Here is a 15,752-nt window from a genome sequence, read left to right on the forward strand (position 1 = left end):
CTGTCTAGACTGGTGAATGCAATGCTTTTACTCAATTGATCGATCGGATAAGGTAAATGACACTACTGTAAAAAAGTCTAAGAATACCGGTTGAAAATAGCCTCAGTACTAGTTGACGCTGATACTCGACTAGTATCAGTACCAGGTTTAGAACCCCTAATCGGTATTGAAAAAAGTTCCCGAGCCAAAAAAAAAAAGAGCTGGCTTGAAAGAGCTTGCTCGGCTGCCACTCCTGTCGCCACCACCATCGTGCTCCTGCCGTTGTTGCCGCATGCTCAAATCGACTCAACCTATCCGTACAAACACATCTCACAATCAAATCGACTCATCTCAGACTCAAATATTTTCATCTTATCCATATGAACAAATCAACTCAAGAACACAACAAAAAACAAATCAGTTTCATGTTATTTTGAACATTTCATTACTCCATCTCATGCATAAGAACAAATCAACACAAAAACTGGATGACTCTATCGCCAGATCAGGTCCGACCCCCTCAAACGCATCTCCAGTGCCCCTTTCTTCCCTGCTCATCGAACAAGAAGAAGAATCCGCACGCAGGAAGCAATTGTCCGCGCGCTCGTGTTATTCCTGCAACATCATCCATACACAAACACACAAGTAAGAACAGAGGTACTAATAACTAAATTGGTAGATCGTTATTGCACAACAACTGAAGCAGCAACCAACAATTATTTCACAGAGCAAGTAACCAAGAACACATAGAGGCAGCGGTACACTCAAGTACTCAATAGCTCAATATTTTTTTCATAGGAGTAAAAACCCAATAAATTTCCCATTGAAAAAATTTATATTTTCACAAACTTTTAACTGATAAAGCCAATACAAGCAAATAAGAAGCAGCATCGACCTCCATTGAGCCACAGGAGGAGGGGCTTCTCCTCCAGCAGCGCCTATGCCTCGAAGAACCAGTAGAAGAGTGCCCTCCCATGTTGCTCGTCGACGGTGACATAGCCAGAGAACTGGGACACGCTCGGGCTCTCCGACTGGCCAGGGAGGCACTCCACCCTGTCGGTGTCCCACTCGTGAGGCAAGCATGGGAGCGTCGCAGCAGTGGCGAGGCAAGAGCGAGGGAGGGAGAGAGAGGAAGAGATAAGGTGGAGAGAGATAAGGACTTATGAGTGAGGATGCGAGGTGAGAGACCGAGAGGATAAGGCCAAGCCCAGTCGTAACCTAGCCGAGCGGACACCACGATCAAAAATTCTATTGCATAGAAATTTCAGGTTCGAACACATCTGTGTCGGTTGTGATTGGAACCGACACTGAAAATGAACTATCAGTGCTAGTTTGTGACTGGAACCGGCACTGATAGTGATTATCAGTGTCGGTTCTTAGCGCCTCAGCCATTGTTTGCACGCGGGAGTTTAACAACCGATATTGATACGTCTTCAGTCGTGGTTTTTACACAATCGGTACTGATATGACGCTACTTATGGCGTGTTTTGTAATAGTGTGAAGGGACTGCATCTCCATGATTGCTGGCTACATGAAGGCACCATTTTTCTATTACGCATTTGTGATAGTTGAATATATATCGCCAAGTTCTGAGAAAAATTAATGTGGCAAGCCGCAACTGTTCTCGACAAATTAGTTTCACCATGAGTTAGATGTAGGCCCAGAAATACGCAATGTGATGTGTATATCAAGTTGATCCAGATTTGGAAAGAGCTTTTGGGCCTACCATGCATGGTGCCAATGGAGTACTTAACAAAGTTTTGTCAATCAATCTTATCATGATCGAGATTGGCCCACTAACACTGGACCAACCAATCAGCTCCTAATGTTTCTGTTTTGCTTCTGTTCCAAGGATTGTTGCACAGAGTTGATGTACCTGGATCCCCTTACTCTCAGATATAACTGTTTTTTCAAAGACTAAGTTTTTATTCACATTGTATTGTTTGAGTGGAAAACAACTGTGGCACTGTAAAAATAGATGGAAACATGAAGGATTGATGAATCCGCCGCTCTGGACCCTAGCAAGGCCTGTCAACTACTATTTATACAACAATTGCATGCATGTACATGAAAACATTACAGCCGAATAGAGCAGGGATCAATCAATAAAATCTACAGATAAACTTCCCTCTATCTATACCGTTTCTATTTCAACCACACCGGAACAACTTTTGACATGAGCATCACACTCACCGGAATGTCCGACTAGTTCCTTTGACAGTCCCCCTCGATCACTCTTTATAAGCACCAAGTTGAGATAGTACTTCAGCCATTCAAACACATCACGAGCAAGGGGCTTTGTAAAGATATCTGCTATCTGATCTGCAGATGAAATGAACTTCACCTCTAAAGCTCTGGCTGCTACCTTCTCTCGAACAAATTGAAAATCGATCTTGACATGCTTAGTTTGAGCATGGAACACAGGATTAGCTCCAAGATTGTCGCACCACAAAGTAGGTGGTCTTCTCTACAAAACACCTAACTCTTTTAGGACTGGCATGGTCCATTAATCCCTTCCACTGGTGCAAAGGCAGCCCCGGGCCATGTAGTCCTCTTTTACTTGCACATCGCCAGAAGGAATTGGATGCGTGCAAACGCGATGTGAAATTGAATGGATTCGGTTGAGGACAGCTTAGATCCGCGCATGGATTCGATCACCAATCGAAGGGAAGGGGTGTTGATGGAGGGATGTATGATGTGTACCTTCCAGTCGACAGCGTGGAAGAAACCGAGGAAGGAGTCGGGGGCGGGGGCGAAGCCGGTGCGCAGTTCGGAGGAGACGCGGCCGAAGAGGTGCGCTACCACGTCGGCGTGGTCGTTGAGCGACGAGCGCACCTCCTCCACCGCTCGACCGACGACGGCGACGCCTCCTCAGCCATGTCTCTCTGGACTGCAAGGACGAAGGTCAAAGTGGGGGCCACAGGTCGGTGACTATTTTGAGCTCTTGATTTCCGCCGCCTTGGGCTGGGCTGGGCTGGATCCATTTCAAAAATGGGCTGGTCCACCAACTCTATGGCCCGCACGGCTGTGTAGTACTGCGAGACGGGCCGCAGAGTTATTCCTTCTAGTAGTCCATTTGTTTTGTACCAGTCCGTTTGAAATATTTTAAAGGGAAAAAAGTCTATTATTCGTCCATCAACTATCGAGTTGATTTAATTTTCATCCTTCAACTTTAATACCAAAAATATTTCATACCACAACATTTAAAATCGTCCGAAACTCATCTCTCGACTTGTTTCAGAGTGGATTTGCACACGTGGTACTGCTGACTTGCCTCCCACGTGGCCTGATCATGCTGACTTAGTCTCTCCTATATTGGGGGTCATCTGTCAGCATCTTCTTCTTCTCCACCCTACCTTCCGCCTCCTCGCGCTCGTGGCCGATGTGGTGACGCGGCCCCGCTCGTCCTGTGTGACTCATGTCAACCGTGCTGTAGCAGGTGCGTGACCCGGCCTCCTCCGTGCACACCACGCTGTCGATGTGCTGCTCCACAAGCAGGAACAGTGTGCCTACCGACAAACTCTCCGCCTACCTCATGGCCCTCCCGCTCCTCCGTAACTCACGGAGGTCAAGCGACCGTGCGCACGTGTGAAGGTCAAGCGACCGTGCGCAGTGGAGAGGGCTCGGGCCAACGATGGAGATGGCACTCCAGTGGATCTCAGTCCAAAATAGGAAGTGCATGAGCATCGCCTTGATGTGGGAAGTAATTTTCTAAGGCTTGCCAGCAGTGGAGTGGCTCGGGCGGAGCTGCCCATGGTGGCCAGAGGGGAGGGAGAAGGGGCTACGAGGCGGCGATGCTATGGTGCATTTTCGGCTGAACCGAAGGGCACACGAGCATTGCCTCAATGCGGGAAGTGAATCTCCTCATCGAGGTGAGCCAGACCTCGCCTCGGTTGGACCAACGACGGTCGTCGGGCCTCGGAGTGGAGGAGCTCCGGTGGGGTCGCGGCGCGACGGCTAAATGGCCAAATTGGAGCGGGAAGAAGGAGGAGGTCGAGGTGGAGCTCGTGGCGGAGTAGCTCACCGAGATTTCACCGGGCCGAGGAGAATAGTGACGTGGCACACCGACGGGACGAAGCAGAGGAGAGCGGACCGACGCACCCACAAGGTGTTTGACACATCCAAAAGGTGTTCGACGCATCCACAAGGTGTTCCGCAAAAGCTTTGTCGCCGGGGAGATCGATCAAGAGGAGGCACAAAGCCAAAGCCCTGTTGTGTTTCATCGTTGTGCAATTTTGCCACCGATCGTGTTCACCGAGCCTCGCCGATGGGAAGCTCTGCTGATTGAAGCGTCACCTCCGATTTGTCCCTGTCTCGCCAAGTCCTACGGTTGCCACCCGCTAAGCCCATTGGCCGCGTGCGCCCCCATAACTGCTGGCCACCGCCCATGGAAGATCAGCTAGGCACAGATGCCGCCTGACATCCCTACTGCAGGTCGTCGCTCACCATGGAAGAGTGAATATTAGCCGGAGGCTCCGCCACACCGCCGCCCCATGGCTGTATCGCCTCTCTTGTAGGTTGCCGCCCTCGAGCCAACGCCATCCTTGCTATCACGCGAGTCCGCACGCCCCTGCTGCTGCTTGCTGCGGAGGAGGCATGGAGAACCTAGCTGGAGGCGCTGACGTGTTAGCTACATGAGCTTCTTTATCTGAAATGGCACACCCAGTCAGCGTGCCTATCCACGTTAGATCCGATTCAGATACACCACTGTGTAAAACAACCATAAAACGGCTCGAGGGATGGATAGTGAACGGTTTTGGAAGTTGAAGGACTTAAGATTTCTGTTTTTTGAGATGAGGGATGATTTTTAAACCAACTTGATAGTTGAGGGATTAAAAATGAACTTTTTCCTAATTTAAATTACCATAATTCTCAGTCCATTTTCAATTCTATTTGCACCAATATATTCTTAGGACCAAGTAACAAAATGATATCCTTATTGCATATGTTTGAAGACATTGTTATACAGCATAAGTTGCTACATAATTTTCACATAAGTTGCTATCGAACATACAATAATGACATGAGTTGCTACATGATCTTTGAATAAGTTGCTGCACAATATCCACATAAGTTGATGCACAGTCTTACTAGCAACTTAGTCCTTCATGTAAGTTGCTACTCATAGTCGACAAAAGTTTGTACTAGCAACCACAAAAGCTATTAACAACAACTCCTTCAATAATTTAAGTGAATAATTTTTTGTAGCAACTTATGTAAATGCTTCAATACAAAGTTTACACATAAGTTGTTAGCACATGTAAACGCATCCAAAACATACGTAATGTGGATCTAATTTTATTAAGCTCGTTGCAAAGAATACAATGGTACAAACAAAACTCAAAACAGGCCCTCCATGAAAAAGATACGGTGATATAAAATAAGTACAATGATTTTCTTTATAAACTGAGTCAATTTTCTTCTTCTATGAAAAATATCGGTAATACTCTTGCTGTTCTTTTTTAAAAAAAATCGTAATGAAAACGATGTATGTTGGGTTCATCGGATTTTTTTCCTCAAGTCACATGATTAAATTTTGTATAGTTAGTTTATCGAGGGGGTTTTCCCGTGATTGACCAGAGAGGGAAGGAAGGGAGGGGTCGCACGCTTCCCAGTGCACGATCGGTCGGGCAATAACGCGGTCCTTCTGAATGATATGATTCACAAAACAGAATGCATTATCATCTATCTGTGACAGGTTGAACGTACGTACTTATCATCTTCTAGCTAGCTAGCTAGATACCTAGAGCTCAAGACCTTCCAAGGTAGTCGATCGAGTAGCGTGCTGGTCTTGGCGATCGATCGAATGGAGCTTGAAATCTAAGGGTCATTTAGTTGTCCATATAGCCTAGTCTAAGTTATATAATAAGCTTAGCTTATTTGAGTTAAACTATGTGTATATAGTGGTATTTATTTAAGTCAGTTGCATATGTACAACCTAATTGAAAATATCAGGCTGTAACAGTGATTTTGTATCGCTCAAGACAAGCTCGTGTGTAAGTCTAGGCATCCAAAACGCTCGTGTGTAAAGCAGGAAGAGAAGAATGGCCTGCCTTCTCAACCATCGTGCATCCCAGAAAGAAACGACAACATATATGGCGCCAGCGACGACGTAAGGCCGGTCGGGATGATCACCAAGATATATCAACGTCCTTGCAGCTGCAGCAGACACGGAAAAAAATTCTCTGCATACCCAGCCTCCTGCAGCACCATTCCTGATTCCCTCCAGGCGTGCGCATCGATCTCAAAGCAGCCGTAAGGGGTGACTCCGTGAGCCAGCGAACAAGTGCGGCTCCATAGAACTTGGGCTTTGGCTTCCTCCAAAAGAGAGCCACCGCGTCCATACACACGATGACGGTGACGTCGCTCAGATGCCACCATATAATATAGTGTGTGAGTAGTGTGCGTACTATGTATCACCGTAAGGGAAAAAAGAAAAGGTTGGTGTGCTTCCTCGTCGGACCTAGATTCATCGGAGGCGGCTGTCCACAGGGAGCTTCGGCAGTTCGTCACGCTATGGAGTCTGATCTTAAAAGTTCAGCTCAACAACCAGTAAAATTGAAATTCAGTTCCAAATTTAGTTCAGTTCCAAGTCCGGACAAAGATTGAGAGTAAATTCTTTCTATACCTCCTTCTACAAAGAAATTTGTAACTGCACTAGAGCATGATCTCGCCAGAGCTGTCCGGCTTGGCAACGGCGGAGTTCTCCATTGGCGACGGCCGTGATGCAATGGAGAACTAGGGCTGCGACACATTCGTTCGCTGGAGCTGCGGCTTTGTTTTTTGGTTGAGAAGTTGTCTCGTCCGTTCGCTGGAGCCGCGCTTGCTCGTCCACCCAGGACCAGGAGCAACGTGAGGAATCGATGCAGCCGGCCGGAGGAGTCCCTTCAGCTGCTTTGAGATCGATGCGTGTGCACACGTGGAGCTAATCGGGCATGTTGCAGCACGTATGCAGAGAATTTTTTTCCCAGCAGACACATCACAAATCACAATGCAATGTCAGACATGCATTCTAGCTTGTGGCGGCAAGCAATTCGACCATATCGAAAAACGCGCACACGTCTCGAGATCAATCACTCTCTGTGCTCCGTCCAAGCTACGTACGTACGTAAGCAAGCCTTGAGCTTGTTATTATATTCTCGTGAGATTTCAGCCTTGAGCTTAAATAATGTAATAAGGTATAAAATTGTATGATGATGTAAAAGGTAGGAACGTTTCTTTTTTCTAAAAAAAAGACACGTAAGCAAGCCATATAGCTAGTGAGAGTATGTACAAGGACCCAACCCTGCCATTGATCTGAATTGCATTGCCGGGCGGCGGCGCATTCACTCGAAACCGCTCGCTTCCTGATCGATCAGTAGGTAGCTATCAGAGAAGACGATCGACATAGCCATCCTACTTCCCGTTAGATGATCCTTGGGGTCCGAGTTTGCACGGTATGGCCAGAAGTATTCTGCATGCATGTAATTCGTCATGTTTATTTTAGCTGTGAATTTTAAAAAATAGTTTTTAAATTTTAGATTGTGAAAAGCTGAGAGTTCAAAAGTTGAGAGCTATTTGATAATCTAGATTCTGAGTAGGTTGAATAGTTGTTTGTGCGTATCAAAGTCTGAAATACCCTCATTTGTCTTGGGTGCCCTGTTTACCATAACGTGACACGTTTCTCATTCGATCAAACTTGTAGATTATTTATAAAATACGAAAATGCATAATTAAATTGCAAAAGATATATCATTCATATAAATTATAATTTTTGTCAATTCCAATATCCTCCCATAAATAATCTACTCTCTCATGGCATACAAAGCATTAGCAAAACTATCACGAAAGACATGCATATCTCCCTCTTCATCTCCTAATTCACTATTGTCATCACTCTCTTGAGAGAGTATTGGCATGTAATTTTCATCTTGATCACACATGTTAAAACCTTCATCACTTGTAGTACTATCTCGAATGAAGTTACGAGGAGTCATGCATGCATGTATTATTCTTGTTTATTTTAGCATAGGATAACTTGTTAAGTCCAATAAAATTTCCCACTTCATCTTCAAAACACCAAATGAGTGCTTAATCACATTACGAAGAGATGAATGCAAATAGTTGAACACCTCTTTTCTTACCACTAGGATGTGGGTCTTGTTGAAACTCCAGTAAATAGTACTTGGTCCCTTTGTATGGGGCTAAAAAACTCATTTGATTAGGATAGTCCGAGTCAACAAGATAAAATTTTTCTACTAATTGTTTTGTTTGACCTCTCAAATCGTTTTTTCACTTGAGTAAATGACTGAGGAGCCCCAATAATCCAAAAAAACATGCCTAAAGCTTCAATAGAGTTATAAAGCCTATAAAAAAAGTGACCTACTCATCCTAACCATGTCATAACAATCTTTTAGAATATTAAGGGTATGCATAACCCAATCATGACCCGATAGAATAGATTCTCTTCTCTGTGACTTGTTTTACGATTATAGCATAGGGCACTGCCTTGGCATGAGCTCTCATTTCCCTTTAATGTTGATCTTTCACATATTTTCAGGTTTTACGATTTTTTGTTTCACATTGTTAAACCATGGAGGTGTAAGGTGAAGCAACACCATACAGTAGGCACATCTTTCTGTTTTTTATGTAGTTGTGTGTAGCCTTTATGTTTTCTGAACAAATATGTCGCTGGGTTGTTCTTTGCTAGGAGACGTAAGGATTTTGCAACTAACTAACGGCTCTTAGAATGTCAGGGGACTTGCGCATTTTACAGTCCAGATTCCTCCATGTCTGTAGTGACTGATCATATTGTTTTATCTTTTTTTTTGTTTTTCATCATTAGTATTGCTCACCAAGTTGTTGCTCTACTTACCAAAGTTATGATTCACTGTCTGACTTTATATTTTTTCTGACAAAGCTATTAGGTTCAGCAAACAATATTGCTTTCAGTAATCTATCCAATACCTTCCTATCTATGTGAAATGATGTATGGGGCATGGTTTGGACCTGCTTGTACTAATAAAGTTATGTGTTGTTTTTTGCCAATCACTTTTCTATTCTGTACTCAGCAAAACTTTAATTTGTACCCCTCCCTTACAGTTGTTGCAGTATTTAGAAATGGGACACTGAAATTCCTTATTGTCTTGAAATTGCAGATTTTCAGTGTGGGCTCCTGCCGGGTTTACAACTAACTTCTACATCTTTTATCAGTACATTTGAGATAGAGTTCCTATCCGCCATTGTTGCACAGTGCTCATTGTCCTCTTTAAAATGTACATTTGATGTCCCGCTGAGTGCAATTTAAAAGGATAAGCATCATAAACTTGGATCTACCATAAGAGATAAGCAACAAGAGTTGAAAAGCCTTGCCAGTTGGGATTTTTACTACTTTGATTAGAAGCCAGATAAAGAGTTTTTTTATTGCCATATTTTGGATATGACATTCTTATCGATTGTTTGTGCCAAAATTTATAAATCTGAAAAAGGAGAAAAACAGATCAAAGAATAGGGAACCAGCATGTAGATTTATCACATGGATTGAGGACCCTCGATCTCATACACATGATGTAACTCTGCCTTGCATATATGAAATAATGCGGGTCCCAGTTAATCAATCTTCGTTCGATTTGTGCCAACGTGCCCAGACAGATATCTTATCTTTGGAGGTACCAAAATTCAGTACATCTCACAAGTTATAATTCTTTTTTTAATTACACAAGTTATAATTCTTGGTACCTTCCAAGGATAGTAAAATGGTTCCTTAAGAGAACCAGGCAAGCTTGCATAAACTGAATATCGACCGTCCGATCGAACTATTTTACCCATATTTTCTTTACAACTATTGTAGTATATATTGATGTACACAACACATGGATATCACGAACAAGCACAGAGATCGACGGCAAGGCATAAAGATGTGATCGAGCCTACCAAATTCGATTTTTGGTGTCGCATATCCTACCAAAGCTCGATTGGTCGGGTGCTTGTCTCTTAATTTCTTTCAGTTGATTGCCAGAGCTCCTAGCAAAATTTCAACAAGAAAAATATCAAGACACCATGCTTGACTAGCCTGTAATTTTCATCCTATCCGTGGTCTTTGTAGATCGATGCATTCATGTGGTCAATAGATATCACATCAGAGGGATACACATGTCACGAAGCAAGCACTACAATTATGAAGAACAATGGCAAGCGAAAAAGCTAGAGACTAAGACTAGTGGGTTGGAATAATGTGCACCAACTAATCAGTACACCCAACGAAACTATCGATGATATGAGATGTGTATGTAGTCGTAAGAAAGCTAAGGAAGGTGGATGTTCAGCCTCTGATTGATAAGGTAGGAGGAAGACTCTCGGGTTGGAAGGGACAGTTTTTCTCCTTGGCCGAGAGAGATGCTTTGGTTAAATCGGTCCTCTCTACGCAGCCAACCTACCACCTAACAGTGTTCCCTTTGCAAAAGTGGCTTGCGAAGAGAATTGATAGCATTAGAAGGGCTTTTCTTTGGAAAGGGGAGGCGCCAGAAAAGGTCTCGGGAGGTCATTCTTTGGTGAACTGGAAATGCACAGCTCGGCCAAAAGAGCTGGGAGGTATGGGCATCCTGGAGATCGAAACTTTTGCTAGAGCTTTAAGATTGAGATGGCTGTGGTATCAATGGACAGACAAGGACCGACCGTGGGCTCATCTACAACCTCCGGTTGACAAAATAGATAGAGATCTTTTCATGGCATCCACAACGGTAACGGTAGGAAAAGGAGATAAGACAAAATTTTGGCATGATAGCTGGGTTCATGGACTTGCTCCGAAGGTGATTGCACTGGAATTGTTCAAACTGGCATCAAGGAAGCACAGAACAGTGAGGAAAGAGTTACTTAATGACAATTGGATTCGGAGTTTGCGCCAATTAACAACACAGGAGGAACTAGCCCAGTTTAGTGATCTATGGTCTGCAATTCGGAGCACACATCGGGATCAGTCTGTGGAAGACGAAATAAATTGGAAATGGACTGCGGACGGAATCTACTCAACAAAGAGTGCTTACAAAATTCAGTTCTCAGGGGCAGTGAACCGGATCCAAACCCAGGCTATTTGGACAGCAAAAACAGAGCCTAAGTGCAAGACCTTTGCTTGGTTGGCAATTCAAGGCAAGATTCTCACAGTTGACAACTTGATCAAAAGAGGTTGGCTACAAAACCACGATAACTGCCAATGCAAGCTATGCTCAAATGCGGATGAGAATGTCAATCATTTGCTGAAAGACTGCGCATTTACTCGCCATGTTTGGCAATACGTTGCTCCTTGGTTCGGTTGGGATATTGTGCCAGGCCTAAATGAATTATCCAACATTCGGACATGGTGGCGTAAAGCGAGACGTAAGATTACCAAAGAAAATCGAAAAGATTTCAATGAAGGAGTTATCTATTTTTGGTGGAATATTTGGAAGGAGAGGAATCGTCGAGTATTCCAAAATCAAAGCAAGGATGAAGTCGTCATTGCTACCAGAATAAAAGAGGATATTGATCAAAGGAACCGGGCGTGGATCTTGGCTTAGTTAGGGTTTGGGTCCTAGGTTTTTGAGGGCGCCCGGCTTCTTGCGGTGGGTTCCTTCGTTTGGTTTGTGCCTCGGTTCTCACCGAGCGCGGTTGGACCTTTTGTTGTTTCCTTCCTTGTTTTGGCTTGTCGTACTAGTTTGGGTCTGTCCTGATCCTTTTTATGTTGCGTTTTCTCCTTCTCTAATATAATTCGGCAATTCTCTTGCCGTCCTTTCGAAGAAAAAAAATGTGTATGTAGTCACCATGCCATTTTTCACCTAAAGCGGTCGACCATGAAAAGAAGTGTGAAATCCAATTTGCTTCTTGTAATCTTAGTTTATTTAGTCATGGAACCTTGACTAAGTCTGGAAAAGGCTGGTAACTCTAGAGCTAGATATGCATGCGTGTCACGTTTTTTGTTTTTTGCATTATTGGCTGCATGCTGGCCGGCCAGCCGCCTTACACTCTGACTATGTACGCACGATAGATTTAACCTGCTGCCTACATGCATGCATGATTGCAATGAACCTTGTAATAAAATCAAATCGTCCATTGATATATATCATGACGATGATCCTCTATGATTTTCTATATTCTCAAGTATAATTCAATTAGGTTTAAATATATTTAAGCTAGATAAAATGACGTACGACTATTATTTAAAAGAGGTTTGAACCTGTATAAATATCTGTATCTGCTATATGATTCGATTTCAGAAAATATTCCTATCTCATTAACAAATTTATAAGATTAACAGTTTACAAATCTTCAACATATTCTCTCTTTGATGCATGCATGGTAAAAAGGATGTGACGCGAATGAATCAGTAATATCCTATCGCGTTAATTACTGGGCAAAGAGAGATTATATTCCGCAACGGTTCGAGTCAACAATTCGTCAAAACGAAACCAGATTATTTTTTCCAGCCGTATCTATCCACAATTCGTCGCGCACGCCAGATTTTTCTCAATATCCATCCACAAGTCACTCCCACTCCAGTTGCTGCTTACCTTGTTTTTCCACCATTGAGACGAATCTACCTCATCGATATATCCATCACTCGCTACCTAAATAATTAGAAATCTTGTTAAACAAATGTAACGAGACTGACCAGTCAAGTTCATGGTACTCGTCGTTTAGTTCATGGTACTCGTCGTTTAATTTGATGACTTGGTTATTAATGAATCTGATAAATTATTTTTGAAATACGTTGATTTTAATAGGCAAGAGTCGATCTATTTCTAGTTGAGGAGCTACAAATTCAAGAATTAAAGAAATCAATCCTTATGAATACGTAATGGATCTAAAAATTAGTCATCAATATATATGTCACCTACCTCAACATTGTTCACCTGGAGCGACGAGTCTCCGGTAAATCCATGTATAAATTTTATTACATAAAAAGCATATAAATTGTTGTTCGGACCCTACTTTCTACAAAGAAAGTCGTATCGGACTATCCATTCTTTTGCGTATGGTCGGTGTCTAGCACTCTTCTTGATGTCTCGTGTGAACAATCTGTATATATGTAATTATTATGGTAAGTAGACTTAGATTTAATTAAAATAAGGATTACAAGAACAATAACGAAATAATCGAGTTTACCTTTGTAGCAAATTAATGACGGATTGATAGGTTTCTTTTGGATTATTTTATGAGTCCAAGACAACGATCTTACTAATATCTGGCTCTGGATGATTAGGAGGATCCAGTGAAACCTACATATAAATCACCATAGGTTAGTTGGTTCTAATCCTAATTTCTAACATTGTATTGCTCAAAAAGAGTAGAATATTTATGGATGAAAACACATACCCAAAGTGGTAGGGTAAAGTATGTATTTCTTCGATTGTAGCTTCGGAATACACTCCAATACATAGTCCTCAGTTTCTTTTGGTATGCTTTGGATTGCTTTCAGCTTTACTTTATGTGGGTCGATGAATCCAACATGGTGGATGCCATATGCCCTGAATTTATGTACCTCCATTCTACATTAAAAAATAAGTTAATACATTCAATCTAATGGTACACAAATATATACTATGAATTATACGTATATGACACTTATAGAGTCCAGCAACTCATGATAGTAGAGACGTTGAGGGTATCTTACTGGTACACTCGATATATTTCTTCAAATAATATAAAAATAGTGTCGTCCCCATAGAGTAAATATCGATACTTGTATCTGGCCTTGAGCATTTCTTTACCCTCCATCGACTCCTTCGTGTACCACACAAGGAATTTCCGAAGTTGAAATGTTAGGTTGTTCCACACGTCTAGCATGACCAACAGTTCGCTCAGCTTAAATTTCCATCTCTCAGTTGCTTTTGGTGCCAAAGACACGTGTAGAGGTTGCTCTCTTGTCATTTTGGATTCTTTAAGAAATCTTTCAAAATTTTGTTCTTGTCATATCTATTTGGTCGTAGACTCATTCAAGTATTTCTTGCTACTGATGTGCTCGTAGTTTGATTTATGTTTAGGCTCAATAGGTGTTGCTATCTTGAAGAAAAACTTCTGTGTTTCTGCACGGATTGGTATTTTCTTCTCAGGCTTAGCTTTTGCAAGAATTTCTTAACACTAACGTCCACTATCATTCTAGTTTCTTCTTTAGTTTGTTCATAAGGCAACTTCTCAGGTGTTGCCACCTTCTTAGGTTGCCTTTGCTTCTGAAATGAATTCGATTTTTGTGATGAACTCAAATTCTTATTGACTTCAGAGGGGGAGGAGTTGGCTCTCTTGGTGGCAGTGGTGACGACTTCCGTGGGGGAGGAGTTGGAGATTTACTTGGTGATAATGGCGGTGACGGTGACCATGGAGGAGGAATTGGAGATTTTCTAGGTGACGGTGACGGTGACGGTGGCGGAGACCATGAAGGAGTTGGAGATATTATGTGTGGTGGGTTCGACTCTGCATGAGATGACTCGTCTGTCTCTTCTTCAAATACTATGTAGCGTTTGTGCCACAGAATAAAGCCACCTACATTTCATTCGAGCCTCTTGGAATGTGTCCCTCTGGGGTAATCCATGTCAATCTTACGGCACGGCCTTCGTACAGAGTCCACATGGACTTTGGCGTATCCCCGTGGTATCAGGAGATCGTTGAAGAGAACCCCATCTACGCATTGGTAAACCTGCCCCATAGCCACCATGGTGATAATGTTCAAAGTGGGCACGACAAGTTTGCACACTTTGCTTTCTGTGATGTCATCCACGATGTAACAGGCCAATTTTTCTTCTAGAAACCCTAGGGCTCAAAACATTATCTTCAGCTTGAAGTTACCTGTTTTGTTGCTGAAGTGTTTCTTTGATTTTGGCATCTATCATCTGTCTCTCTTGTGCAAGTTCTTGTCGTACTAAAGCCAACTCTTCTTTGGTTCTCTTGCGACTCATGTAACTTTCGGCATCTTGTAGGAATCCCTCTTTCCAATTCACCACACCCTTGCCTCTGGTGTAACTTAGGTGGTCCTTGGTTTGCAACGCCAAGGTTAGCTGGTATTTCTCCCTTTCTGACCTGAAAGAGCCTTAGGAAAACTGGACATGCACATCTATAATTCTTTGAGTCACTTCCTATTCTCTGTCGCTTTGAAGATTAGATTTCCTTCTACTGACCAAGTCACCCCTCTCACGTATAGATAGTTCTTTGCTCGTTCAATCCAGTTGATGGTTGCAGGTGTTGAACCACCGCGGGTTACCTGTTCTTCCATCTCTTCCCACTCGTCGTATTTCCTCCCATACCCATACGAGCTAGTTCTGTGGGGGTATAATTTCTTGTGAGAGTTGGCCTTAGTTGCCTCAGTTAGTTGTTGTGCTTTCTCTAACAGCTTGTACTTTATGAAATCCTTCCAAAATGGTTCCACCATCGGATAATCCTCCCATTTCGGTGTTCAACCCTTCAAGTAATACTCTTTCCACAACTTATCCTTGAAACTACTGAACACGGTGCCCATTGTTAATATGGCATAACTCTTCATTTTGGCCATGTTGCATCCTTTAGGGTATTCAAACTTTGCCGCCAACTTGCCCTACATCAAATCCTTGATGTTAGTGGGAACCACCCACTTGTCATCTCGTCTGACTCTCCAACTTCTATAGGTGATTGCAATATGATCCCTCAAGAGACACCCGATTATTGTCTTGAACGGCCTCAGAACAACTTTAGATCTTATGGGCTCCCCGACTAAATTGACCTCCTGATAACAAAACGTTCCTCGGGTATCCTGCTAGGACCTTGTCTACTCCTCTCTTCTTTGAATGTCTCAC

At 42.9% G+C, this 15,752-nt stretch overlaps 1 protein-coding gene across 1 annotated transcript; it reads right to left on the minus strand.

Annotated features, from left to right (window-relative positions):
• Nucleotides 1-1,973: 1,973 nt before the first annotated feature.
• On the minus strand, nucleotides 1,974-15,352 carry LOC133899389 (uncharacterized). Its single transcript, XM_062340380.1, has 4 exons — nucleotides 15,185-15,352; nucleotides 3,336-3,462; nucleotides 2,683-2,849; nucleotides 1,974-2,446 (listed from the first exon to the last, which is right to left on the minus strand). The coding sequence occupies exons 1-4, from the start codon at nucleotides 15,350-15,352 to the stop codon at nucleotides 2,114-2,116; spliced, it is 795 nt and encodes a 264-aa protein (XP_062196364.1). The 3' UTR covers nucleotides 1,974-2,113.
• Between the last annotated feature and the right edge of the window lie 400 nt (nucleotides 15,353-15,752).

The sequence above is a fragment of the Phragmites australis genome, chromosome 18 (genome assembly GCF_958298935.1).
Source record: "Phragmites australis chromosome 18, lpPhrAust1.1, whole genome shotgun sequence".
In the NCBI taxonomy this organism is placed as follows: Eukaryota; Viridiplantae; Streptophyta; class Magnoliopsida; order Poales; family Poaceae; genus Phragmites; species Phragmites australis.